The 26,837-nt window shown below is 38.3% G+C and overlaps 5 protein-coding genes across 5 annotated transcripts; 3 read left to right on the forward strand and 2 right to left on the reverse strand.

Moving 5' to 3' along the window:
• Window positions 1–285: 285 nt before the first annotated feature.
• Window positions 286–4,335, reverse strand: LOC134749009 (pre-mRNA-splicing factor RBM22). The gene is made up of 7 exons (XM_063683897.1): window positions 4,162–4,335; window positions 4,027–4,080; window positions 3,447–3,940; window positions 3,138–3,311; window positions 1,556–1,698; window positions 1,082–1,194; window positions 286–869 (listed from the first exon to the last, which is right to left on the reverse strand). Exons 1-7 carry the CDS (start codon window positions 4,213–4,215, stop codon window positions 579–581), a joined length of 1,323 nt encoding a protein of 440 aa, XP_063539967.1. The 5' UTR covers window positions 4,216–4,335; the 3' UTR covers window positions 286–578.
• A 272-nt stretch (window positions 4,336–4,607) lies between these two features.
• LOC134749043 (superkiller complex protein 8) lies at window positions 4,608–7,925 on the forward strand. Its single transcript, XM_063683949.1, has 7 exons — window positions 4,608–4,752; window positions 4,835–4,962; window positions 5,038–5,204; window positions 5,704–5,939; window positions 6,258–6,445; window positions 7,141–7,312; window positions 7,801–7,925. The coding sequence occupies exons 1-7, from the start codon at window positions 4,735–4,737 to the stop codon at window positions 7,888–7,890; spliced, it is 999 nt and encodes a 332-aa protein (XP_063540019.1). The 5' UTR covers window positions 4,608–4,734; the 3' UTR covers window positions 7,891–7,925.
• Window positions 7,926–8,671: 746 nt separating this feature from the next.
• On the reverse strand, window positions 8,672–12,255 carry LOC134749131 (zinc finger protein 431-like). Its single transcript, XM_063684035.1, has 3 exons — window positions 10,991–12,255; window positions 10,547–10,717; window positions 8,672–10,060 (listed from the first exon to the last, which is right to left on the reverse strand). The coding sequence occupies exons 1-3, from the start codon at window positions 11,787–11,789 to the stop codon at window positions 9,102–9,104; spliced, it is 1,929 nt and encodes a 642-aa protein (XP_063540105.1). The 5' UTR covers window positions 11,790–12,255; the 3' UTR covers window positions 8,672–9,101.
• Window positions 12,256–12,961: 706 nt separating this feature from the next.
• Window positions 12,962–17,866, forward strand: LOC134748765 (superkiller complex protein 8-like). The gene is made up of 8 exons (XM_063683543.1): window positions 12,962–13,125; window positions 13,224–13,312; window positions 13,497–13,645; window positions 14,322–14,557; window positions 14,898–15,002; window positions 15,837–15,919; window positions 16,307–16,469; window positions 17,726–17,866. Exons 1-8 carry the CDS (start codon window positions 13,108–13,110, stop codon window positions 17,837–17,839), a joined length of 957 nt encoding a protein of 318 aa, XP_063539613.1. The 5' UTR covers window positions 12,962–13,107; the 3' UTR covers window positions 17,840–17,866.
• A 4,475-nt stretch (window positions 17,867–22,341) lies between these two features.
• On the forward strand, window positions 22,342–23,815 carry LOC134748766 (cuticle protein-like). The gene is made up of 2 exons (XM_063683545.1): window positions 22,342–22,485; window positions 23,314–23,815. The coding sequence occupies exons 1-2, from the start codon at window positions 22,474–22,476 to the stop codon at window positions 23,779–23,781; spliced, it is 480 nt and encodes a 159-aa protein (XP_063539615.1). The 5' UTR covers window positions 22,342–22,473; the 3' UTR covers window positions 23,782–23,815.
• The last annotated feature ends 3,022 nt before the right edge of the window (window positions 23,816–26,837 follow it).

The following is a 26,837-nucleotide window of genomic DNA, read 5'->3' on the forward strand; positions in this document are numbered from 1 at the left end:
GATCTTGACTTAACTTATGTTAAAATTACGGAGGTATATTGTATTGGGTTGAGTTAGAAAGAAGTGGTTGGTGGTGGCAAGTTATACGACCAAGGGCCACTTGCACCATTCCACTAACCCGGGCTTAACCGTTTAAACCTGGAGGTACCATGGTTACCAGTACAATTTGACACTGAGTTAACGGTTTAACCTCGTGTTAGTGGGATGGTGCAAGTGGCCCTTATATACGAAGGGGAGCAGTGTCTAAAAAAACTACATATGTGGTAGTAAACTATTTTATTTTATAATTACTTACAATACTAACACAATAAACTAACACGCTTCGAATCGTGCCTACGTCACATAATAAAAATTATGTCCAAGAAACGATGTCGATTTATAAACCCTATAATATTAAACACAAAAAAATTGTCCAGGATGGACAAAGATAATTCTTCATTGTCACCTTCAATGGTATATTTCGACTACGATATACCAATAAGTAAAAAAAAAATATCGCTAATATATGTATCGTTTCATTCCGCATTTTGTAGAAATATTTCATTTCGGGTGTGCTGTAGCTGAAAAGCTCAAACACACTACGTCTGCGGCGCATTGGCATGCGCGTGAGCACCCAAGCGACCCGGATCTTGGCTCGGGTAGTGCAGGGCCGGCGCCGGCGGCGGCAGGCCGGGGCCGGGAGGGGGCAGGCCGGCACCGGGAGGGGGCAGGCCGGCGCCGGGAGGGGGCAGGCCGGCGCCGGGAGGGGGCAGGCCGGGGGGAGGTAGGCCGGCGCCGGGGGGAGGTGGGGGCGCGCCCCACGGCCAGCCCGCCGCGGGGCCGTAGTGGTGCAGGTTGAAGAAGTCGTTGGGCCGGTGGGGCGGCGGCATCTATAAAAATATGGGGTTTAAAATGGAACGAATAGTATAAAGGGCAAAATATATATGGACTCGAAACTTTTTTTTATTTTATATCACATTTATACTAAAATGAGTTTGAGTGGCCAACTTACTACCCGATGGCGCTGCTTTTGTACTATAATGAAAGATCGCTTAAACAAATTGGGGCAGGATAAGCAGCTTTATTCACAGATATATATTACCTGTGGTGGAAATGGATGCAGGAAGGCTGGTGCCGGCGGCAAAGCGCCAGGCAGGCCGGGCACGGGCTCCAGCGCCGGTAGCGTTTCGTTCTTCTCGTTTGTACCTTGACGACCTGAAACAAGGATAAAATTAAGAAAACTAAATTCAAATTGTTGAAAAATTTCTGCTTTACTTTACTGATGAGAACATTTCTAAAAAATATATATATAATCAGCATCTTAGTTTCTTACATTCCTTTAACAAGTAAAAAAATATAAGACACAAACAGACCAAGGCAACAAGAAAACAAACTGCAATATGAACTATGTGAAAATTACCTTCAAGGGCCTGTTGTTTAACAAGTTAGTCTCATTTTAATAAAAGGAAGTTTAGTTTTAAAACACAAACAAAGTTTGTTCATCATAAGGATAAGACATCATCAAATTCTACCCTGACTTCAGCTTAAATTAGTAACAAAACAGCTCCAGCCTTACCTTGAGATTTGCCCCATTTGATGGTGAGCCTCTTGCCGCCGATGACCAGTCGGTTGAAGGTCTTCTCTGCCGCATGCTCGGCTGCACTTCTAGTCGTGTACTGCACGAAGGCGCACTGTGCTCGCGGCACCAATGTCAGCGACCTGATAATTAGTATGAACAAGTATGTATGTGAATAAAAGTAATCAAATATTAATATTAGGGAATTGTAGTGTATTTATTGTAAAATAAAATCTGGAAATACCTTAAGTTTCAGTGTACCATCAACTTAACCCAGAGTTTAAAAAAACCGGCCAAGTGCGAGTAGGACTCGCGCACCGAGGGTTCCGTACATTACACAATTTAAACAATGTATTTTTTATGTGAAACGTGAGTGAAAGGTAAATTGCGGTTTACGATTTATGACGTATTAAAAAAAACTACTTTCTAGATCTCGTTCAAACCAATTTTCGGTGGAAGTTTGCATGGTAATGTACATCATATATTTTTTTTAGTTTTATTATTCTCTTATTTTAGAAGTTACAGGGGGGGGGAGGGGGGACACACATTTTACCACTTCGGAAGTGTCTCTCGCGCAAACTATTCAGTTTAGGAAAGAATGATATTAGAAACCTCAATATCATTTTTGAAGACCTATCCACACGTATGGGTTTGATGAAAAAAAAATTTTTTTTGAGTTTCAGTTCTAACTGTTCTAAGTATGGGGAACCCCCAAAATTTATTGTTTTTTTTTTAATTTTGTGTGAAAATCTTAATGCGGTTCACAGAATACATCTACTTACCAAGTTTCAACAGTATAGCTCTTATAGTTTTGGAAAAAAGTGGCTGTGACATACGGACGGACAGACAGACAGACATGACGAATCTATAAGGGTTCCGTTTTTTGCCATTTGGCTACGGAACCCTAAAAATTAATGAAAGTGATGTTAACCTCCAAAAGTTCCAAATCAACTTTTTGACAAAATTTGATGCTCTGTCATGATGAGAAGGGATAAACAGCATGTGTATTGGAGTCAATTAATGTAAGAAGAAATGCAACCCATTGAAAATGTGGATATGGACTGTGTAAAGTGCAACATGAAACAGGAAGTGTATAATGAGGACAGGCAACAGAGATACAGTACCGGCCAATAATATATCACCTGTGAGTGTTTTTGTATGAGCTTGTATATAGTAAACAATATAGGTTAGTTTGTAGATTGCATAGTTTTACTAGTCATTTCATACAAATATATGATGAATAGTGTAATGAAATACTGTGAATTACAATAGGATACTCAGCATATTACTGAAAAACCTCTAGTAAAAAAATTAAGTCAACAATACATTTAAAAAAAACCTCTATGAAAAACCCATTACATGAGACCAATTTTTCTCATCACCCGTACAAAGGAATACTACTAGACTACCTAAACCAGTGAGGTGGAAGTCACTTATTAAAAAAAGTTATACCGTAAAAAAATGGAGGTGATATATTATTGGCCGGTACTGTATACAGAAGTGGTATACATGCTGTATGGACCCCAAATAAATGTGAGCAAGGTAAAGAATACAATAATAGAAAATTGATGAGTATCCAAACCTTATTTCTCCATACTGGTAGAAATGTCCTCTCAGCTCCTCCTCAGAGATGTTCTCAGGCAAGTTGCCTACATACAGAGTGGTGACAGTTCTGTCCTCAGGTGGTGGAAGAGCCGGCATGGCAGCAGCGCGACGCATGAGCTTTTCTGCTACTGGGTCATTCACACCATAGTATCTGTTGACAAATTATAAGGATATTATAACAATAAAGATAAAATATAACAAGTATTTCAATGGTTATTCAATGAGTTACTATCTATCGCGGTAACCAAAGACAATATTATATGAAGAAAAATAGTTAATAATGTACCTGTCTTTGATGTTCTGGTCAGCCAATGGATCATCAGGGTCAGTAGGCTTTTCATGCCGGTACGGGCACTCCTCTCCTCTCCGACACTCGCCTTTCACCCAGAATGAACACACATGTGGCCTATTTCTTTTGTAATATGGTGCAGTTCGGGCCAATCTCAACAACAGATCAGAAGCACCCTTCGACTTCAGAGCAGAATTGCTTGGTTGAGTAGAATCAAATTTAGACATTTGACTATCTAAGTTCTGAATATAATACTCTTTATTCACTTCATTACGAGGTAGATCATCTTGTATTTTAAGAGCCGCATCTCTAACTTGAATAGGCAACCCATATTCTAAGTCCAACAGGCAAGTTTGACAAACATTCTTCAACTTGGAACATGTTTGGCAAACTTCTGTTTTCTTGAAGCGCATCCTAGACCCTGGGCACCAACGGAAGACTGTAAATGGCCGAGCGCATATTTTACACTCTTTGCCATATTTTTCCTTCGTCTGTAAAGAATTTAATCGTATTATAATTTATTAAAGATAAATGGTAACCTTATTTGCAGTTAAATAGTGATAAAGTAACACGTTACCATACGAATATACGGATTGTCTCCGAGGCATGTTTGGCACAAAATTGGAAAGTCCTGAAAAATAAGAATCATAATATTAGTAACTATTTAACTGATCTGAACTGAATATGTATAAAAAATATGGTTTAAACTTACTGAATCTTCCCAATTCTGTCGATTGTAGGTGTTCGTTGATTTCGACACAGCCATTTTCAGACTTTAAAATCACCTTTTGCTTTTTGTCAACTGCAAACTGAACAACAAGAAAGGTTCTAGATAAGTTATAGATGTTTAATCATCACGAAACAGAAAATAAGGTCTCGGAGTAAATCAATTCAACACGCATTCTCAGAGAAAAGAATGCCAAATTATCAATGGCATATGCCATGGCAGTGGTTGGCCACAGATAACAAAATACGTCAAAGTACTTTAAGGTTAAAGCTTCCCATTCATGAGCTGTAATAAATGCTGGAATGTATCGTAGCCGCTTTATAATTTCCTATGGATGTATAGTACTTTCTTTGGTCCCTATAAATGCAAAACGAAATAAAAAAACAAATTTTCTCTATGGATCACAAACGTCAAAAACGTCAATCTAGGTTTGAGGTTTGACATGTATTCGCTTGGAAAGTGCTTGTTTATTTTGTGACTTACGGATACGATTTAATAAATTATTACAATATTGAATTCCTGTAGCATTTACAATACTTGCATTTATTGATAACTACAATGTCGATCACAACATTGGTAAGTAGCTAGCATGTGTAATAAAGTTCTGTTTTAACCCGGCGAGCTGAAGCAATTAGCTTTATATTTTGTAATTTTGCAGTATTATTTAGAATTAAAGAAAGAGAATGCGCATGAAGACTCAATCTGGTGTTGTGGGTGGAGTAGAATAGGCCATGAAAAGAAGAAACCCGAGGATAATGGTGAAAATGAAAATAACGAGAACTCACAGTAAGTTAACCTATTTACTCAATTATAAATATCTTGTAATTTAAACATGTATTTAAAAACAAAACTTGTTTTCAGGAACTCAAACCATTCTCAAGAAGCAGTAGAAGATTATATCATCACAGGAGGGTTGGATGATATAATTAAAATTTGGCAGTTAGAAAACGGGAAGCTTGAGCTAAGGCACCAACTGGAGGGACATTCTCTCGGCGTCATATCTGTGGCTGTGAGTCCCGACGGTAAAAGTGAGTATTATTGTTATTTTCCAGAATTGGTGTGGATTTATTTTCCTATTGACTAACTGTTTTTGAAGTGTATGCAAAGATTGGGTATTTAACCTTAACCTTAATGCGCTGTCAAAAAATTGCCATATAAATAGCAATCGTGACAACTTCATGTTTAAGTTGAATATATGTGACGTTTTCAATCAAAAGGTACCACATTGTCACTTACCATAAGGAAGAAAATTGCTTTTATCTTTATACGAAAAACCTATCAGAGCGTCCTTATGGCAAGCGAAAATGTGGTTCCTTTTGATTGAAAACGACACGTATATGGAGCAGATCTGCTACTAAGCATACAAAAGGTTAAATCTTACACCTCAATTATTTAGCTTTAAAGAATTTTGGTCAAAATATGTTATTAAATAAAAAATAAATAAATGTTGCATATCAAAAATCTTTTATATTAAAATTTATTTATATAAAGATATCCTCTTATTTATGTTAGACAAATCACTTGCAGCATTAGCAAGCAGTTCTCAAGACTCCTCCTTAATCCTATGGGACATGGCATCTGGTGAAAAACTCAAGACGATGGAACCGGGCTCCTCCGATGTGTGGACACTAGACTTTTCACCCGATGGCAAGCATGTGATCTCTGGCAGCAATGCGGGGAAGATCCTCATATTCAGTGTGGAGAGTGGCAAACAAGAACAGACATTGGATACTAGAGGAAAATTCACATTGAGTGTTGCTTATGTAAGGCAATCGTTTAATTTGATGTTAAGATTTTCTGGGGGCATAGGCCACGTTTCACAATTATGCGTAGGAATTTTTCATGATCTGGCTGATATTATTTACGTTCCGCTGCCAACATCTATACACTTTAGTTCCAGTAAAAGCCTTTTGTTTCTTGGAAGCTCTTTTTCTTATATGTGTACTCTTTTTTTTAAACTTCTTTATTGACAAGATGTTTCCGAAAGCTTGTAACTTATCAAAGCAGAGGTTTCTGAAAAAAGGACATTAGTCAAAAGGATATGAAAGTTGCAAAATAATAAAATGGTATATATCTTTCAGAGTCCTGACGGCAAGTACATAGCCAGCGGTGCGCTAGACGGGATCATTAACATCTTTGACGTAGCGCAAGGCAAGCTGGTGCACACGCTAGAAGGCCATGCCATGCCTATTCGCAGTCTGTGCTTCTCCCCCGACTCGCAATTACTGCTAACTGCCTCCGATGATGGCCATATGAAGCTATATGATGTGTAAGTATAAAGTAAATACACGGTGGCTAAAAAATAAGTGCATTCCCATCGCTAGGGAGGTTTTGGAATTATACTGAGCAACTTTCACTATGGAACCAACCCAGAAATCGCGAAAAAAAATTTGGCTGTTTCATACATTTTGGCTGGTCCATTTTCTATGGGAGAATAAATTTTATGGGAGGGTAATTTTTTTTTCGCGAATTCGTTGTTGGTCCCAGTAAAAGTTGCTCAGTATAATCCCAAAACCTCCCTGGCAACGGGAATGCACTTATTTTTTAGCCATCCTGTGTAATAAAAATAATGTTATAATAAATAAAAAATGTCTCAATTACTACAATTATATTTTTCATACATATTAGTCATAGTAAGAATGACTGTTAAAAGTTGGTTCACTTCAGTCTGTGGAATGTTCTGCCGTCTCTGCAGACCATCAGAATACTGCTTTGGTTCTCTTAAGTAATTGCCATATTTTTTAAGTCTTGATATAATGAAGGCTTTGTAAGAATATTTTCGCACAATAACATTTCGCCAAACATATTCAATTCATATTGCAGCTCAACACAAAAAATATCAAGGCAGGGAATAAAAGCCAGATAGAAAAAAAACAATATATTTATGGTATTAAAAGTTATAAGCTGGCTTTGCTCAGTTTAGGCATTGTTGATAAAAACTTAATAGTTTAATTAACGTTGCAGTGTCCACGCGAACCTGGCCGGCACATTATCCGGCCACGCCTCATGGGTGCTATCTGTCGCTTTCTCACCGGACGGCAAGCGCTTCGTGTCTAGCAGTGCCGATCGGACCGTCCGGGTTTGGGACCTGGACTCCATGCAGTGTCAGAACGTCTTCAAGGACAACAATGACCAGGTATGGCGGGATCTGAGGGCATAGGTACGGTGAAACAAATTTCGACATCTGCCTCTTGCGTATTCGAGCGATGAAGAGGCAGAATAACGAAATTTTCATTTTCGCGGAAGGCCCTCTGTTGCTAACTGGTGAGGTTTCCTAAATGAACTGAGCACAACTTTATTGTTAAAAATAAGCGTGTATATCATCATCATCATCATGTCAGCCGATAGACGTCCACTGCTGGACATAGGCCTCCCCCAAGGCTCGCCACTCCGACCGATCCTGTGCCGCTCGCAACCACCGAATTCCCGCGACCTTCACCAGGTCGTCGCTCCATCTCGTTGGAGGCCTACCGGCAGTTCGTCTTCCGGCGAGCGTGTATATATTATTTTGAAAATCTCACCAACTTAGTTACTTCTACTGTTTTTTTGTAATTTTTGGAATACTTTTGCAAATTATCGTGTTTATTCAACTAGTCTTACTAAAGTGTTTGTTTTCTGTTTCAGGTTTGGGGAGTGAAGTTCAACGCAGATAGCAACAAAATAGTATCTGTTTCCGAAGATAAAAGTTTAATCATTTACTCGTGTCCATTATAGCGTGTATATAATTAAATAAACAATTTTATAATAAAGTTGCACAGTTTCCGTTTACTTTTGGCCTATACTCGTGTAGATGGCGTTGGCGACACCGTTTGAAATTTAACAATTTTAACGCATATCAGTGAAAGGGCATGGGTCAGTCGTATGGCGTTCCAAAAAAAATAAAAATCATTTATACATATTTTTTTGATATTTTTATTATTTTTCATTTTTAGTTTTAATCCTGTGTCGAAAGATGGCACTAAATTGACTGTGACTACAAAATTTACTATGACAATAACCCTCTATACACTCTATTCTTTTTGCCGATAGGGATACTTAGGTACGTCGATAAATTTAAAGAAATACTGGGAAAAAAATGCAATCGGCATAAACGCTATGAGTGTTTAAATGCGAAGAGCCGTAGAAAGCTAATAGTAGATGGCGCTCTAGATTCCATTTAAATTGGTAAATAAACGAGAGATCTTTTGATTCTAGGGGTTTTAATAACAGTGGATACTCATTTCGGATTTTATTCCCTTCATTCAAACATTTTACACTTGCTTTCCCTATTAGGGCCTATGCAGATCTCGTTATTTTACGCGTCTACGCGCGTTTGTATCGGTAGACACGCGATTCCAAAAATGAAATTCCAAAAACACGCCTCGATGGCGCTTAAAAAAACTGATGGTGTTGGGAGCCCTTTCTGAGGTTTAATAGACAAAACTTTTTGATAATATACTTCATTTATTTCTATTATTAATTATAATTAACAATATAAAGTAATAAACACAATAAATGAAACGACTTAGTTATTTTGTGATGAAAATTAATTTGTAAATAAACTCATTCATCAATGGTAAAAAGTGCACAAATATACTACCTACATAATAGAAAAATAATCTTATATAATAATAAATAAGAAAAATGTGATTGCTATGCTGTGATGAACGTGTGATTACTTCTAACAAAAACCTAATTACTCTTTTTATAGAAAATACCACATATGTTTCTCCTTAATGAACCATTTGAACCATAGTCCAAAAAAAATTGTATAACATCTTTATCTATAATAAAAATATTATTCTGCATTTGTGCAGGTTTTCTCCTTAACATAACCGTAAAGCAATTATTGTTTGTGTTTTACAACTCTCCCATTTTCCTTCCAACCCTAAACTAAAATTAAAATATTCGAGATTGTCTTGACTCTGTTCTGAACAGACAGGTTTTTAAGTTTCTGTTAACGTTTCTGTAAGTTTATTCGCACTGTCACCAATGTGTGTCCTTTCATGGTTTCGCAGATTACTCTCACTGCCACATGCGTAAGTACATTTAATGCATTTGTAAGGGTTTTCTTCATTGTGTAAAGCTTTGTGGGCTACCAATTCACGTCTATAGGCCGTAGCGTAGCTGCAGTGGCTACATTTAAAAGGTTTTTCACCTGAATGAGTTCTTTGGTGGCCTAACATATGATGTTTATGGTCAGTAGCGTAATTACATTGACTACATTTATAACGCAACTCGATTGGCTCCCCAGTGTGTTTCTTGACGTGAGTTCCAAACCTAATTTTATCTCTAGTTTCATAATCACATTGATCGCATTTGTACGGTTTAATTTTCATATGCACTATTCTGATGTGGTTCTTCCAGTTTCGTCTAGTAGGACTAGTGTAAGTACAGTGGTCACATTTGTAAGTATTCTGGTCATTTATGATAGGTATTAAAGAGTGTGTGCGACTAACATGGATTAACAGATCTCGTTTGCGGTTGCTGCTGTAATCACAGTGATCACATTTGAACGGTTTTTCAACTTTGTGTGTCCTTTCGTGGGCTAACAAGTCACGTTTACGTTTACATGCGAAGCTACAGTGGCTACATTTGTGTGGCTTCTCCCCACTATGCACTCTTTTGTGGACCGACAAGTCACATTTTTGGATGGAGGCATAACTACATTGGTCGCATTTGTAAGGTCTTTCCCCAGTGTGTATTCTGTCATGAATTTGCAAGTGAGCTTTATAGGCAGTGGAGTAACTACAGAGGTTGCATTTGAAGGGTTTTTCATTACTGTGCACCTTTCCATGTACTTTAAGCCTATATTTTTCATCAGTAGCATAATTGCAGAGGTCACATTTGTATCGTTTTTCTTGGATTTTAATGCTTTTGTTACTTGGTTTTTGTGAAGTTGATCCTGCAAATAAAAATATTAAACATTACTAACACAACATCACCAATTATTAGTAACAAATGTAAATGTTGATGATACTGAATTTCTTAAGCACATAATTTTACAACTAACACGGGACTTAATCGCGTACAAACTTACGTTTACTTATGGCCTGACGTTTCGAACGTGACGTTACGTTCGTGGTCACAGGCAGACTGGCGAGGAATTGTATCAACATGTTCTTGCCGCGCGGGTTTTGCATAAATAAACTTAAGTTTGTACGCAATTAAGTCCCGTGTTAGTTTTAAAATTATGAGTGAAAATCGTGTTAGTTTAAATCAGTATATTCTTAAGCACAATCGATTAACTATAGTAGTATATGGCCTTGAGTAAAATTGTTGTAGGTGTTAAGGTATAAAAGTTATAAATTACTGTTTATAAAATAAACACTCAATGTCATTATTTGAAATATTGATATTTGAATTTTAATAAAAATACAATAACACTCACTATTAACTTCATTTTTTACATGATTGTCTTGGTAGTTTTGAAGACATATTCGGAGCTTGTATGTATTGAGACCAACCCTACACATGCCACTCTCCACGTCCACATGCATTTTCTCCAGTCTGATAGAGCATCTCCTACCAAGGACTTTACTCTCAATGTGGTTAATGGTTGCTGTAACAATACAAAAATAAAATAAAGATGAGGTTTCGTAACTCCAAAACCCAATAAAGCACAGACTATATAATACTAGTATTGATAATTTGTAATTGCATACTTATCCTCGCTAAGTTTCGAGTTTCTTTTAAAAGGACAAAATCAAATACAATTTTGAAGTATATTGGAATAAAAGGTTTCTAATTCAAAAGTGCAAAAATGACTGGGACTTAGGTTTAGCCAATAAACATCTGACACCTAAAATTACATTACAGTTTGAACAGTACTAACCTTGTTGTGGTAAGAGTTTAGGCCTCTGCAGCACCTCAGGTCCCACTACCAGCTCATCCTTTACTACATGGTCCATGTACAGGCCTATGACTGCACTTTCAGCCTTTACCATTTGGTCTGTGCTCAGGCCAGACTGTACTACAGCCTTCTCATCACCTTTTTGACCAGCCTGTTCCAGTTTGCTCTCAGACTTATTGAACTCATGTTGTGGAACTACATTGTTTGCACTGTACATGTCTGCTACCCTTTCAATCTTGACCACATGGTCACTTGGCCACATGGCTTGGTCTACATGGCCACTTGTTGTGGTTGCCTCAGATATGCTAGATGTATTTTCGTTTTTTGCCGACTCATTCTCCTTTTTTATATCATGGTCTGTGTATGCAGTCTGTGGCACTTTGCTCTGCACTAGTAGTGTGTTTTGAGTGTGTTCATTAACTTGTGATGCTATCTTGCTTCCATCAGATATATCAACCTCTCTCTCAACTTTTACTACATGGTCCATACACCAGTCAACTTGTGAGTCCTCTGTATGGTTTTGCTCAGTTTCCTTCTTTATCTCGTGGCCTATGTGATTCATTTCTCTGCTTGTGTGACTCACATGGTCCTTTTCTATCACTTGGTCCCTATAGAGGCTGGTCGGTGAGTAGTCCTCAACGTTCCAAATAGGCTCCTTTTTTACATGTCTATGTATATTATGTTCTGCCTCTTCTGCTTTACTCTCAGACTCCAAATTTGCCTCATTATCTGTATATAGTGGCTCTACCTTTACCTGGACCATTTCTTTGCCCTCCGACATTGCAAAATGTATTAGTAGTTATAAAAATATTTTTCGTGTTTTACCTACTAAATCAACTTAACTAGTTGTAATATCCTAAGATCTCTGGAAAAGGGCGGAGGACGTCTTGTGAGCACTATTTCGATTCAGTTATCCACAACAACTTCCGCTCCACTATTAGTCGCTTACGGAACGGATGTGATTTTGTCGGCTACGTATACAGTTTCGCTGGAGAATTCGTTCTAGGGCCTGCCTCAGTGATATAGTGAGTGATGATAGTACTTCAGAAACGAGTGTCAAGTGATTTCAACTCTATCCTTGATCTCCTTTATCAATATGCGACGTTTCGCATTTAAGATATGGTCAAAGAAACCTTTAATTGAAACAGGATAATCCTTGAGGCAGGCCCGTCCAAGAAAATGTTTAATAATTACCGAATAAATCAAAAATGTTGTCCTCAAAGTATGCTTAAAGAAGTCCATGGAAGTCCAGGAAAAGTGAAAATAATAAATAGTGAACAAAAACGTCAAGTGTCAAGTACACGAAGTACAAGTACACGTCATAAGATATGTTACTCTATGGTACACGTCAAGTCTGACAGATGGACAGGTCATGGACTTCCGACACAGAATAAATATAGTTTGTCAACGGACTGTCTCATTAAATACATAGGCAAAGAGAATCATACTATCTTTGTCTTACACTAATACTAGCACCCAAAAGAAAAGGATGAGTATAGTTTTTTTGTTCTTATTTACTGCCAATTTGGTTTGACCAACTATAATAGTAGGTAGTATCTTCCGAACCGACTATTATACGAACTTTGATCGGAAAGCAAAGAGTGTCAGAAAGTTAAAACCAAAAAGTAACCATTCATATAATTGTAACAGACGGTAGTACCGGACCGCAACCTTGTTCCGGTAAAATATCCCTTTCTCGCTCTCACTTACCTCACCAGACGTACATGTATGGCATCGTTGTCCGGTGAGACTACCGCACCGCACCGCAACCTTGGTGCGCCGCACCCATAAGAGAGCGAGAAGGAGATCTTATGGCTTTTAGAAGCTGTAAGCGACCATGATAGTGTGGCGTCCACGACGGCTCGATCCGGTACAGACGGGCACTGTTACAAATATATGAATGGTTACTTTATTACCTAGTCTATGGTACAAATTTTGACAACTATGAAGTCTATGAATGTCAAAATAAACACAAAATCATGAATCTTTAAAATACTTATTTTTTATTCAAAAATACTTAACTAGGTATATGTTTGGATTTTGTAACTAGCTAGCTAGCTACATTAAGTGTTATAAACGTGATATTTACTTTTAACACTATGCCAGCTTCAACTGCGGTAAGCACATAACCCTAAATAATTGTTTATACATACTAAACATCTGTTGTGGCATCGGCATTTTTTTTTTAAATCATGTTCTGTTTCACTTTTCTTAGTATTCCATATTACTGAAGAAAGAAAATGCTCACGACGACCCTATTTACTGCTGTGCATGGGCTAAAACGGCCACTTCTGAAAATCCGAAGTAAGAAAAGAATTATACTTAATAGAATTTAATAATCAATTAAACTGGGCAAAAAATGAAAGCCCTTAATTAAGCAAAGACATGTCATGTTTAATTATCTACAACTAAAATTTATATGATGCCTCGAAAAGGGTCAGTTTAATTAAATTTTGTTTCGATATAAATTTTATATTTCTGTTTGTAGGGCACCTTGCAAAGATTACATTGCAACGGGTGGCCTAGATGGCCTAGTGAAGGTTTGGCTGTTTGAGAACAATAGATTGGAGTTAGTGCACTCTCTAGCAGAGCACTCTATGGCTGTAGTTTCTGTTGCAATCAGCTCTGATGGTCACAGTGAGTTGATTTTATTTTTCTACTTTCCTATATTGCATGCAATGCAATGGTTTTTTACGTTATCAAAAGAGCTAAATGTTGTTATTCATCATCATCATCATCATCTCTGCCAAAAGACGTCCACTGCTGGACAAAGGCCCTCCCCCAAGGATCTTCACAACAAACAGTCATTTGCTGCCCTCAACCAACCCTTGTTTAAATTATTATTTTGTATCTAAATTGAAAATTAATTTGTTAGTTCTAAGCGTAGGTGTGTGTATTCTATATATTATATTAATACATACATATTATTAGGCATTCAGAAAAAAAAAATACAATCATTTTTTATTTTATTGAGATATTATTAAAAATAAATAAAATAAAAATAAAAAAAGCCTTTTATTTCTGGGTAAAAATATGAATATAAACTTATTTGCAAAACTTAGTCTAGGATATGAAAAAATCACACCAGAACCCTCTTATGAGGTATAGCCGGTATAGGCCTCTTCCAGAATCTTCCACCTCTCTCGATCTTGGACCTCCCATACCCAGTCGACCCCCACCACTTTAACTATGTCGTCAGCCCAGCGTGCCAATGGCTGTCTTTGCTTTCTTTTTCCTTCTGGACTTCTCCAGGCTGTCGCTTGTAAGGTCCATCTCTCGTCTCTCATTACTATAAATATGTAATATTTCTTAGCCCTAGCCAGCACATCTCTGGACTCCACCTTGATAATCTGGGACTTGTTGACCGGCCACAAAGTCCATGAGATCCAGAACAGTGGCACAGATGTTTGGAAGGTGGCATTTTCACCCGAGGGACACCATATAGTCACCGGGAGCCATACTGGAAAGCTGAGGGTTTATGGCATTGAGAAAGCATCCTTGGAGTGTGTTTTGGACACTAGAGGAAAATTTGTTTTAAGTGTGGCTTGGGTAAGTTGTATGTTAGATGTGCACGCATTGTTTAAAAAAATAGTATAAAATATATCTTGCTTATTTAATTTTTAATTCATAATAAACTCGGCATTACTTGTGAAATGTGTAATAATTCTCAGGGTTACTGCCCCTAATATTTACTAGGTAATTACGCCTTGTTACTATGTAATTAAACTAAATTGTAATTAATTTAAATACATAACCAACATATCTTTATTGTTTAACAATCAAGCCCCTTCACACTCTTATACAATTTATCAGTTGCAAATAAATTGTTGATACTAGCAAATACTAGTATGTTTAATTTTAAAAACTCAATAAGTTTAACCATTGGCAGAGCCCCGACGGCAAGTACATCGCAAGCGGCGCCACAGATGGCGCTGCGTGTCTCTTTGACGCGGCGCAAGGCAAGCTGCTGCACACGATACAGGCGCACACACAGGTAGCTACTGAATATAATTATATTACATTCAGCCACCAACAACTGTTACTGCGAGCTGACAAATACCTCCCTTTCAAGTGTATTATTAGTTTATTACTTACTAGTTGCAATTTAAAGTTTCAAGTGGTCAAATAGTATAATTTAGCATAATAACAGTTACCTATATAAAAATGTTCTTAAATATTTGTAAATATTAATTAAATAATTAAATATACAATTCAAGTATAAAATAAATTAATATAATACATTTAATAAAATTCATAAAATAAATATATTTTTTTTAATAAAAAAAAATGTTTAATTTTTCCACGTACACGAATAAGCATTTTGCATCGCACGATTCGCGTGCTGTCAGTATGGGGTATATTACATTGTAAAACGAATTTGTTTCGCAACTTTTCGCTAAGAAATTTGACAGAAAGACAGCTACGAGTGAAAAAGAAAAGAAGATAAGTAAGCCATTTCTACAATACATGTTTCCAATTAAATTAACTAAGTATAACGTAAGAACAGTACTGAATCCACACGTATTGTATATTACCTACTTTTGGGAATATTACCGGGAACAATGGGAATTTACTGGAAATATTCCCGAATGGATAATTACCGGTAATGGTATATTACTGACGGCACAACACCTTACAATTAAAATCTTAAATTTTGTTAAAAAGGAAACGTTTATACCTACATTATATTTTGGCATACCTACTAGGTGCTGTGTACTTCTGAATGTAAAAAAACCACCTACCACGTTAGTTAATTACAACTTTATTCAGTAGATTGAAATGACGTGTTGCAAATTTTTATGTACCTATATATTTACAAATTTTGTAGGCCGTGAACACAGTAACCTTCTCACCAGACTCATCGCTTCTGCTCACTGCGTCGTCCGACGGGAACGTGCACACCTACAATGTGTAAGTTACAAGTACGAGTTATTATTTATTCTATAAAGACGCACAATAGATTCATTTAATTTAACCAATTAACTTCGTGGTCTGTTATAGGAGTTTTCTCAAACATTCGCCTTCCATTTCTTTCATTTATTTATATGTTAAATGAGAGTGAGTAAGTGACGCAAACCGAAAGCATTGAATGAATTAGCGATAATTATATATTACTTACATAAATCAAATTTACTTAAATTTAGTACCAAAAGTGTTCACGCGTAGGTAAATATAGTAACGATAACGACTTAAAAAACTTAGCGTACCTACTTTCAAGCGTCAAAATTGTATATACAAGTTATCGAATACTTGCACACTTTGCGGTCTCTGCATAATCATACCATGTTATACCTTAAGAGCAAGCGGGAGTCTGCAAAGCAGTATGAAACTCACATGCAGAGCGGCATCAGCTGCAGCGAGTTCTGACGGTCGCGCCGCCGCCGCCGCCGACGGCGCCGTACGCGTCGCCAGCCTCGACAAACTGCAAGATCTACATGTTTTCAAGGAGCACACAGGCGCTGTAAGTATCATACTGTGATTCTAAGAACCAGTGTGGAAGTTTGCAGATCAGTATGAAACTTACATGCAGAGCGGCATCAGTAGGCTAGTGCAGACAAGCCTGCCGCCGCTGTCGACGTCCGTATGCGTCGCCAGCCTCGATAAACTACAAGATTTACATGTTTTCAAGGAGCACACAGGCGCTGTAAGTATCATACTGTGATTCTAAGAACAAGTGTGGAAGTTTGCAGATCAGTATGAAACTTACATGCAGAGCGGCATCAGTAGGCTAGTGCAGACAAGCCTGCCGCCGCTGTCGACGTCCGGACGCGTCGCCAGCCTCGACAAACTGCAAGATCTACATGTTTTCAAGGAGCACACAGGCACTAAGTATCATACTGTGATTCTAAGAACCAGTGTGGAAGTTTGCAGATCAGTATGAAACTTACATGCAGAGCGGCATCAGTAGGCAAGTGCAGACAAGCCTGCCGCCGCTGTCGACGTCCGTACGCGTCGCCAGCCTCGATAAACTACAAGATTTACATGTTTTCAAGAAGCACACAGGCGCTCTTTAGTATCATACTGTGATTTTAGGAACAATTTAGTGTGGGAGTTTGTAAAGCAGTATGAAACTCACATACAGTATCGTGTAACTATTAGAGGGTGGCAGATACTGATGCTGATGCTGACTATACCTACGCATACATTACATATAATATTGTCAAGGCGTTTTGTTAAAGAAATTAAAAACTGGTACTTAGGTATAGTATGAATTTTCTCAAATGATTTTTACGCCTAAGACCCTAATCTGTTAAACAAAAGCCAGTGTTTGGTGGGCTACACCGTGTCTTGAGGACGTGCCAAAGCAATATTGTCGTTTAAAAAGCGGCTGTATCGTGGTAGTTTTAAGGTTCAAATCTATGTAATAATATGAGCGCTCGCCTACATTGAGGTGGTCGATGGTCCTACATTACCAAAACATGTTACAAGTACATAGATTTGAACCTTAAAACCACCACGATACAGCCGCTTTTCAAACGGCGTTGTTGCTTTGGCACGCGCTCAGACACGGTAGCCCATAACTCTCCGAAAGAAAATGACTTTTGTTTAACAAATTACGTTCTTAGGAGTAAAAATCATTTGAGAAAATTCACACTATACAAACTTAATTTTAGTACAACATTAGTTTTAGTACATAATTATGTTTTGTTATGGACTTCTTTAAGTGCCTATGTCTTGCTCAAAGGCAAATGGTTTTCATGATGACGTTATTCGCAGGTGTGCGGTGTGCAGTTCAACGCCGAGGGCAACAAGCTCCTGTCAGTGTCTAAGGACAAATGCATTAACATCTACGAGTGCCCACCACCGCCTAAAACTGCTGCCCAGAAGTGATCAAGTAACTTTATAGTTTTCTCTTAATATACTAAAGTGTTTAAATTTTAGACTGTTATTAAACCTGATCCCCATAACCCATAAGGCCATGAAGTTTGTAAAGGGGCCCACTGACTATCAGTCCGCCGGAGTTCCGAACAACTGACAGGCCGATATCGTCCGGCGGACTGATAGTCAGTGGGCCCCTTAAGGAAAATACAATATTTCACTAGAAATAAAGAAAGATTCCGTTTCGGTAATGGAAAGTTTCTATTCTCATACAAAACTACGAGATGTTTCCAAAATCGTTCCATGTGAAAATTTTGCCATTTTGGTAACTTTGTACGGCAAATCAGTAGAGCCAAAGAAAAAACGTGCCTCGGAAATCAAGAAAAAGTCATTCTCGAATAGATGGCGCCACACCTTTGGCCTGTACTCGGTTAGATGGCGTTGACGACACCAACGTTTGATATTTATCAGTTTTAACACATTGAGTGAAAGGACATGGGTCAAAGTCATATGTATTAAATAAATAAATAAAATATGGCATTAAAAAAAATTAAAAACATTTATTCATATGTATATACATATTTTTATACATTTTCATTTTTAGATTTAATTGTGTGTCGATAGATGGCAGTACTTTTACTGAGACTACAAAGTGTACTATGACAACAACCCTCTATACTATCTGTTCTCTTTGGTAGAGCTATGGGCAATCAACAATTGAACATACCTACCCAGAGAATCTTTCTTCAAGAACGTACAGTCGCCATCAGATATATCGGAGCGGCCGCGGTGCTCAAAAATATCTGAACAGGTAGGTATATACAGTCGCCATCAGATATATCGGAGCGGCCAAGGTGCTCACAAATATCTGAACACGCCTCTATTGTCAAGGCGCTAGGTGCGTGTTCAGGTATTTTTGAGCACCTCGGCCGCTGCGGTGTATCTGATGACGACTGTTTGTTATGAATATGACTGAAACTAGTTTTAATTTTCGAGATCGAGGTAGGGGAGACCGAGGTGACTTGTGACAGAGGAGAGTTGTGACATTGTCGACTTTTTGGAACCTATTAACTGTTAGCGAACTCGCAACATTGCGCGTTTGTTAGCTAGTAACTTGAACTAATAAACGCGCGCTATTGCGAGCTTGTTATTAGTTAATAGATTCCAAAAAAATCGACTCGCCTCACCTCACCTCGGTCCCCCTATGTAGGTACCTACTTAAGTATTAAGTATTTTTCATTTCGTCTGTTCCTCCAACGCTTCGGCTGTAGAATGAACTTCCTGCCGAGATTTTCTCAAGGGATTACAAAAAAGGATTTTTCAAAATGGAGTGTACAACTTTTTAGAACGCCGGCGACGCGCATGTGACACATCTGAAGTTGCAAGCATCCACGGTAGGTAAGTGCAATGATGATGTATTATAGATATAAACCTTCCTCTTGAATCACTCTATTTAAAAAAAACCGCATCAAAATCCGTTGCGTAGTTTTAAAGATCTAAGCATACATATGGAAAGACAGACAGCAGGAAGCGAACGAATAAATAATAGACCGTACAGAAAGGACACTTCCTACAAAACCGAAGTTTGACAGCGATTCAGGAACGAATCACGCTGTCCCTTTCTAATGTGGCACTATCCCTTTCGGCTATTTAGGGTTGTCAAAATTCAAGTCATTATCTTATCTGTGGTCGTGCACGCAAAGGGGTCGCATTGTGTCAACCCTAATAATTGCTCGGAGCAATACTGAGCCGAACGGAGGAGTGTCTCCCCACTGCTAATACGTAGTTACGTACCTGTAACGTTTTCTATTTCAAAAAAATCGGACAAGTGCGAGTCGGACTCGCCCACCGAGGGTTCTGTACTTTTTAGTATTTGTTGTTGTAGCGGCAACAGAAATACATCATCTGTGAAAATTTCAACCGTCTAGCTATCACGATTCATGAGATACAGCCCGGTGACAGACAGACGGACAGCGAAGTCTTAGTAATAGGGTCCCTTTGGGTACGGCACCCTAAAAACGAATGACTAGAAAGTATCCATCTCTTAAACACACCGTATCGTGTCCGTGTCGCCGAAGGGCCGCAGTATTAGACCCTAAGCCGTCTGGCGGTTGATTAATTTTTGCCGGTAAGCGGATTGCGCTCGCTCACGTCATGATACTCGCGGGAGCTTCCATTAAATACTCCTTAAAACAAGCTTTAATCTGTTCTTGAGGAACTAATGAAGTTGTAAGAGCGGTGGTTTGTATTGCCATTATTTTGATGTAGGAGAATTTTTTAATTATTCAATATGTATTTTTTTTCTTTTGCTGCATTTTTCACACAGACGTAGTACATTGTCATAGAATAAGTAATAGTATTATCATACAGAGCGGCCACGCACCGCCCCGCCCCGTCTCGAATTACCTCGCCCCGCGACACCAGATTGACGGCCGTTTGCCGGCCGCTCAATACTATTTTTAAGCAACTCACCAACTTAATACTCACACAATGACGCATGCCGCGTGTACAGAGGTGCCGTTCACACATAAACGAAAGTGATTTCTGATCTAGGTATAGTGTGTCCGCCCTGTGACATTATGCAACTATACGGGAGTATAACGGGGGGTAGGTAAGTGAAATTTCGCAAACGAGGTGATATGGGAGCCCCACTTAAATATTTATTTTATTCTATTTTTAGTATTTGTTGTTATAGCGGCAACAGAAATACATCATCTGTGAAACTTCCAACTGTCTAGCTCTCACGGTTCATGAGATACAGCCTGGTGACAGACAGACACTTGAAATTTTCACAGATGATGTATTTCTGTTGCCTATATAACAACAAATACTAAAAAGTACGGAACCCTCGGTGCGCGAGTCCGACTCGCACTTGGCCGGTTTTTTTACAATCCATAACTCTCGCGGGAACAATATCTACTACTACTACTTCAGTATACCTGCTTGAAATAGGATCTTTTTCAAGCAAGTGTGATGAAAAAGTTTTTAACAGCGATTTTTAAAGTCAAATTATTAACTACAACTTTACAATGGGTTACGTACATACCTACTTTACAACACATGAACACAACTGTTACTACTGGTGCCCAAGCGATGTGTCGTTGATAAAGTATCTATTCTTAAAATATTTACTTCTTGTTGTTTGGGTTAATTTTGTTATTTTTCAAAATACACAGTTTTCGCTTTACCCTGCTATATGCTTGCTATTTAGATACATTTCTTGGCTGTCTAAGAATGATGCTGTTATGCCTAATATTTTACTTCTATCAAAGTATACCCGTTTTCCATAAAGTTACCCTATTTTCCTTTACAAATGTTAGCTTTAAAACCTTGTTACCGAAACAGCGATTTACCGGCGCAGGTAAAAATGGAAAGAGATTGCTTTTTATCTGTGCAGCGGCAAATTGAATGTAAAGTCGATTTCCCCATGGGCCGCCGCAAATTAAGCCCATGCCAATTGACTCGTACAATGTAAATATTTTTGATAAATCCCGCCCTTTCTGTCGTAATTACTGGCACGATGAATAGGGACCTCAAACATGGCCGGATAATGGAAGCACTATTAGGTTTTTGGCGGTTGCGGAAAATAAGGAAAATACTTTGCGGCGCTTTGTACACGATGTAGCTTTGTATTGATGATGTGATTGGATCGTGTTTTCAAATAGATTCATTATTTTGAGTAGGTAGTCGATATGGATTTATTGATAGGTATTGTTTGTAAGTATTTAGACGAATAACAACATGGCGGCGGCAATGATTTTTTTTAGTCTTAGCTAGTTATCTACCTACTAAACTTTAGCTAGCACTACCTTAGTCCAGGGGTCGGCAAACTTTTTTGAAAAAGAGCCAAACAAGTGTTATTTTCAATGGTCTAAGAACTCTCAAGTGTTATTTTTTGTATTGCTTAATGAGCCGTAATTGTACCTTCAGAGAGCGAGCCGCGGTTTGCCGACCCCTGACCTATTCTATAAAACCAGCATCTTGTTTTGTACTTTATTAAGACATAAAGAATTATAATTAGGCACTACACATAATAAACTAAAATCTACTTAACTTTTACAAAAAATCTTAACCTAAATTAAACTAACCATATTCACGTACGCGCCCCTTCTGATGCAAAGGAGCCCATCACGCTCGCCACGTTACCACGTTGAACAGCGATGGAAAACCTTAATTACATAAATATGTACCTATTTACCTTACCTAAATACACATAACCGGGATGGATATAAAAAATAACTAATATGTCTGTGTCTCACGGAAGTTTTGTTATTAAAACCAACCACATCTTGAATAAGAGGTTTTATCATAATTTTTGGCTTTGTTAAACGAGGAGATTTTCCAATAGACATAGAGATGTAAAGATAGAAAGTGGCCCAAACTTGAACTCACTGCCAAGTGCCAAATCAAGTTGATCTAGTTATGCATTTCTCGCACAAGTGTCGTTATCGTGACGACCTTCACCTCGTGTTAGCATTAAATAGCGAAGTGTGTACGACATGCGTATATTGTTAGTGCGTTTTTATATTGGAATGTGGATTAGCCCTCCGGCTTGGGCTGGTCGCCTGTAGGCGCATGTCAAAGTATAAAAAGTGTCGCGGGTCAGTAAATGTCATAGTCCACCACCGACAATCACATCAGCAACAATGGCCGCTAAGGTAAGCCTTTTTAATTAGGTATTGTTAAGTTCTATAATTAGTACAATAATTATAAAGATAAATACCTGCGCTCTTCTCTGAATTTTAATTTTATATAAAAAAACTAGCGCCCCGGCTTTGCACGGGTTACACAAAACTTTAACAAATTATACACCTAAACCTTCCTCAAGAGTCACTCTTGGTTAAAACCGCATGAAAATCCGTTTAGTAGTTTATGAGTTTAACGCGAACATACAGTCAGACAGACGCGGCGGGGGACTTTGTTTTATAAGATGTAGATGTATTATAACTTACATGAGCCTGATAGACCACGAAACTGTTTGAAAAAGCTCTTTTCCAAATTTTCGAGTGTACACTACCTACCTATGCAATGCGTTAGTTTGTCATTCGCTGCTATTCGCAGTATATTGCCACAAATAAGGCAGATTACAAAATGTTATCTAACAAGAATTTTACCGCCGCGCGGCGGGGGACTTAGTTTTTATAAGGTGTAGGTAGTGATATATGTACACTTGACTTGAGTAAAATATTCCCATGTTTGCTTTTTCATTCTAGCACTCGTATTCGTATACTACAGGAGATTTAGGGCCAGTTGCACCATCCGCACTTGACAGACTGATCAACGTCAACCGGCGCGCCGCGGCGGTTTACTATGAAACTTTCCATACAATGAAATTTAGCGAACTCTTTAACGATCACAAACAGTTGGTGCAACCGACCCTTAAAATTGCAAATTCCTTAGTATTCGTAAAGGCCGTGCATTGAAAGAGGACAGGACTAGGTATTTTCAATAATGTAACGATATTATAACGAATCATTCGTTTCCAGTTCGTTGCTATCCTCTCCCTGGCTGTGGCCGCCTCCGCCATCCCGGTGGTGCCTCTCGCCAAGGTGGCCTACGAGGAGGCGCCCGCCCACTACGAGTTCCAGTACTCCGTGGCGGACCACCACACCGGCGACATCAAGCAGCAACAGGAGGCGCGCTCCGGCGACGCCGTGCACGGCTCCTACTCGCTGCTGCAGCCCGACGGCGTGCAGCGCATCGTGGAATACACCGCCGACAAGGAGCACGGCTTTAACGCCATCGTCCGCTACGAGGGACACCCCACCGAGGCGCCCCACAAGGTCGCCCTCGCCCCCGTCGCCAAGCTCTCCTACGCCGCTCCCGTAGCCAAGCTCGCCTACGCTGCCCCCGTAGCCAAGGTCGCCTACGCCGCCCCCGTCGCCAAGGTCGCCTACGCCGCCGCCCCCGCTCACGTCTCCTTCTCCTCCCCCGTCATCTCCTACCACCACTAGACTGATATGTTTGAGGCTTGTTATTATGACTAGTTTCTAATAAATTATTTATTGAACGAACTTTGTATTTCAAATTTCTAATTCCTAATGGTACCTACCTACTCGCAATTGGCTGCACCGGGTAATTTAAATAGCAAATGGACTGCGACACTTCCAATTAGCGCGAGACTGATCAATACTACGCACTCGCTGTTGCAGGCTGGGAGTATGCTTAGCTAAAGCTAGTTATTTAAGCTTAGCCGCTTCGCCCGCTTCGAATCAATACATTTGGCTAATAAGAAAATTACAAACTGGATATTTCCATCAATTGGTTTGGAATTTCACCGTATTTAAACTACCTATGTGATCTAAAATTTGCGAGTGCGTGTGAACTCGTGGAATTTGTTTTTTGTATTTCAAAATATTTGATTTCGATTAGCTGAAATAATTTTATTACCTACATTTCATTTCAGTAGGTATTAGGTACTTACATTTTTACGCCCCATAAATCATTTTTTTTTTCTTCATATTTTCATATTTATTCAACATTACATGGTTTCTGCCTCTAAATAGGCCGCCTGGACAGGATATATTGATAATACGAGTAGGTATTGACGAGAGTTGGGTTGGATTAAAAAATCAAAACCCGTCATGTATCTCAGCCAAATACAGGTTGGATTTTCTTCTGGAATTAGCTACCAGATCCCGTGCTGCTACACGAAAATAGTCTTAGAAGACCTTCCCTTGGCGGTTACAGATTTTGAAAAAACATACAGGTTGCAAGAAAAAGGCCATTTTTGACAAACTTTTTTTGATGCCCATCGAGGATCAAAAGTTTGTATGGGACCTAAAAAAAAATCCGGCTAGAAAAGCAACAAACCGAGGAAAACTTTTTCCATACAATTTGTATAAAAATGAAAACTTATATTTTTCACATGCTATTTTTTATGCCAATCGATTCCATTTCTATCCAGTATCAAATAGTTTCCTACGGGTAAACTTAAGATAATGTACTAAAAAGCCACAAATTATAGAAAACTTTTTCCATGCATTTACTATGTATGTACTATAAGTGAAATTTTGGATAGGAATGGAATAAAAAAAAAGTTTATCAAAAAGGCCCTTTTGCTCGCACCTTGTATGTTGTTTTCCAAAATCTGTAAACGCCAATCTTCATTCATTTGAAATTGAGGTAAGGTCTTCTAAGACCATTTTCGCGTAGCAGCATGGGATCTGGTAGCTGCCCTCACTGACCCAATAAGAAAATCCATTCTGTATATTATATATTTAACAAAATATTTTATTTTTATTTATACTGAACAGTTATATGATATTATGACTGTTAAGTAAGTAATATTGTCTTCGGTTACCGCGATAGTTACTCATGAAATAAAACTATGAAAACGGACTATATCGCGTATAGTCGCGTATATATATTTGTTCAGTAAGTGTTAAAATTGACTTTAAAGCAAATTTGAAAATAATTTCATTTAGTTTTTGTTTTAAACATGAAAAATATTTTTAAAAAATACTAAATTATTTTAAAAATTGCTGTCTTGGGGTTAGGTTGGGGTTGGGGGATATTACGTATCATTTGTGGTATATTGTACAAAAAAAATCGATATATATATACGTATCTGAAGGATACAATATAACCTTGATATTTTGTGTCAAAAACAACAAACTATACCAACTGATGAAAAGGCACTGTTAAAGAGGTATTTCCCGTTAGATATATGGATATAACGTATCATTTTATGATTAATATGGACCGTATCTGCAGTACAGTTCCATAAGTCTCGTAAAATAGGTATTGAAGTAGAACTGTGTCACTTTGTAAAATTGAAAAAAAAAATGTTTATGATATTATTTTCAAAATTGCTTTCTTGGGGTTGGATATGAGGATATCACGTGATATCACGTATCTTTTGTGGTACATTGTACAAAAAAAATCAGCCATATCGTATCTGGAGGAGCCCAAACTTGGTAATATGTTTTGAAAATTCTTTTTTTGTTTTAATTAAAAAAAAATGGCTGAAATGTAATGATGTGGTATATTTTTAGAATCGCCTCAAAAAGCCCTTTCGTATGATACCACACACGATAGGTTTTTGAAAAAAAAGTTTTTTTTTTCCATACAAAAAATAAATGTTTCAGCACTCCCATCCTAAGGAAAAATTTTTTAGGAACTGCGGGTCAAAAATTTTGTTTTGACCTCTAGTATGCGTGTGCCAAACGGCTAGCCTGTACATCGATTTGCGGTTTTTCTTTGAAATTGGTCGAGCGGCTTCCACTACAACACCAAGGCCAAGGACCAAGTAATATTGAAATTTTTGAAGACAACTTACGAAGCTACGAAACTGCTTCTGTACCTTATCTTTACCGACTATCACAGCACATATGAAAACTTTATATCGATGTCGGACCGGCCGGCGGCGGACCGCACCTGAATTATTCATACCCGCGCATAGTGATTTCATCTCATTGAATGGCAGCGCCGCCGGCCCGTGATTACGACACTGATACCTCCGCTGGACATGTGGCAGACATTATGTACTGACACTATGTGCACCGAAAATCGTCCGACTCGGCTAGGTGAAAAGATGTACTGACTGTAAGTACCTGCCTTTGTGAGCTAAATCTATCTTTAGTGAATCACATTCTTATTATGTAGGTACACTACATAGGTATGTATGTACGACGTGTACGTTACAAACTTTCGTCTGTGTTTGGTATGGATTCTGACAGATTTTTGCATTTCAGATCTTTTTAGGGTTTCCTAATCACCTAGAAACCCTTATAGTTTGGCCATGTCCGTTTGTCCGAAGCTTAATAAATACTTTCAATGAAAACTATAGCGAACATGGTCGGTCCAGCCGTTTTTGACTTATTGCAAAAAATCTCTTTTTATTAAAAAGATGTACAAAGCGCTGCGAAGGCACTCCCTTATGCTTGTAATGTACTAATAGCCCCCGTTTGGTCTGTTTTGTCAGAATGGTAACTACGAAACCCCAAGTACACTGAGCATGGCCCAACATGCTCTTAGCCGATTTTTTTTTTTTTTCGAGACCTTTTCT

This window comes from Cydia strobilella, chromosome 17 (genome assembly GCF_947568885.1).
Source record: "Cydia strobilella chromosome 17, ilCydStro3.1, whole genome shotgun sequence".
Taxonomy (NCBI): Eukaryota; Metazoa; Arthropoda; class Insecta; order Lepidoptera; family Tortricidae; genus Cydia; species Cydia strobilella.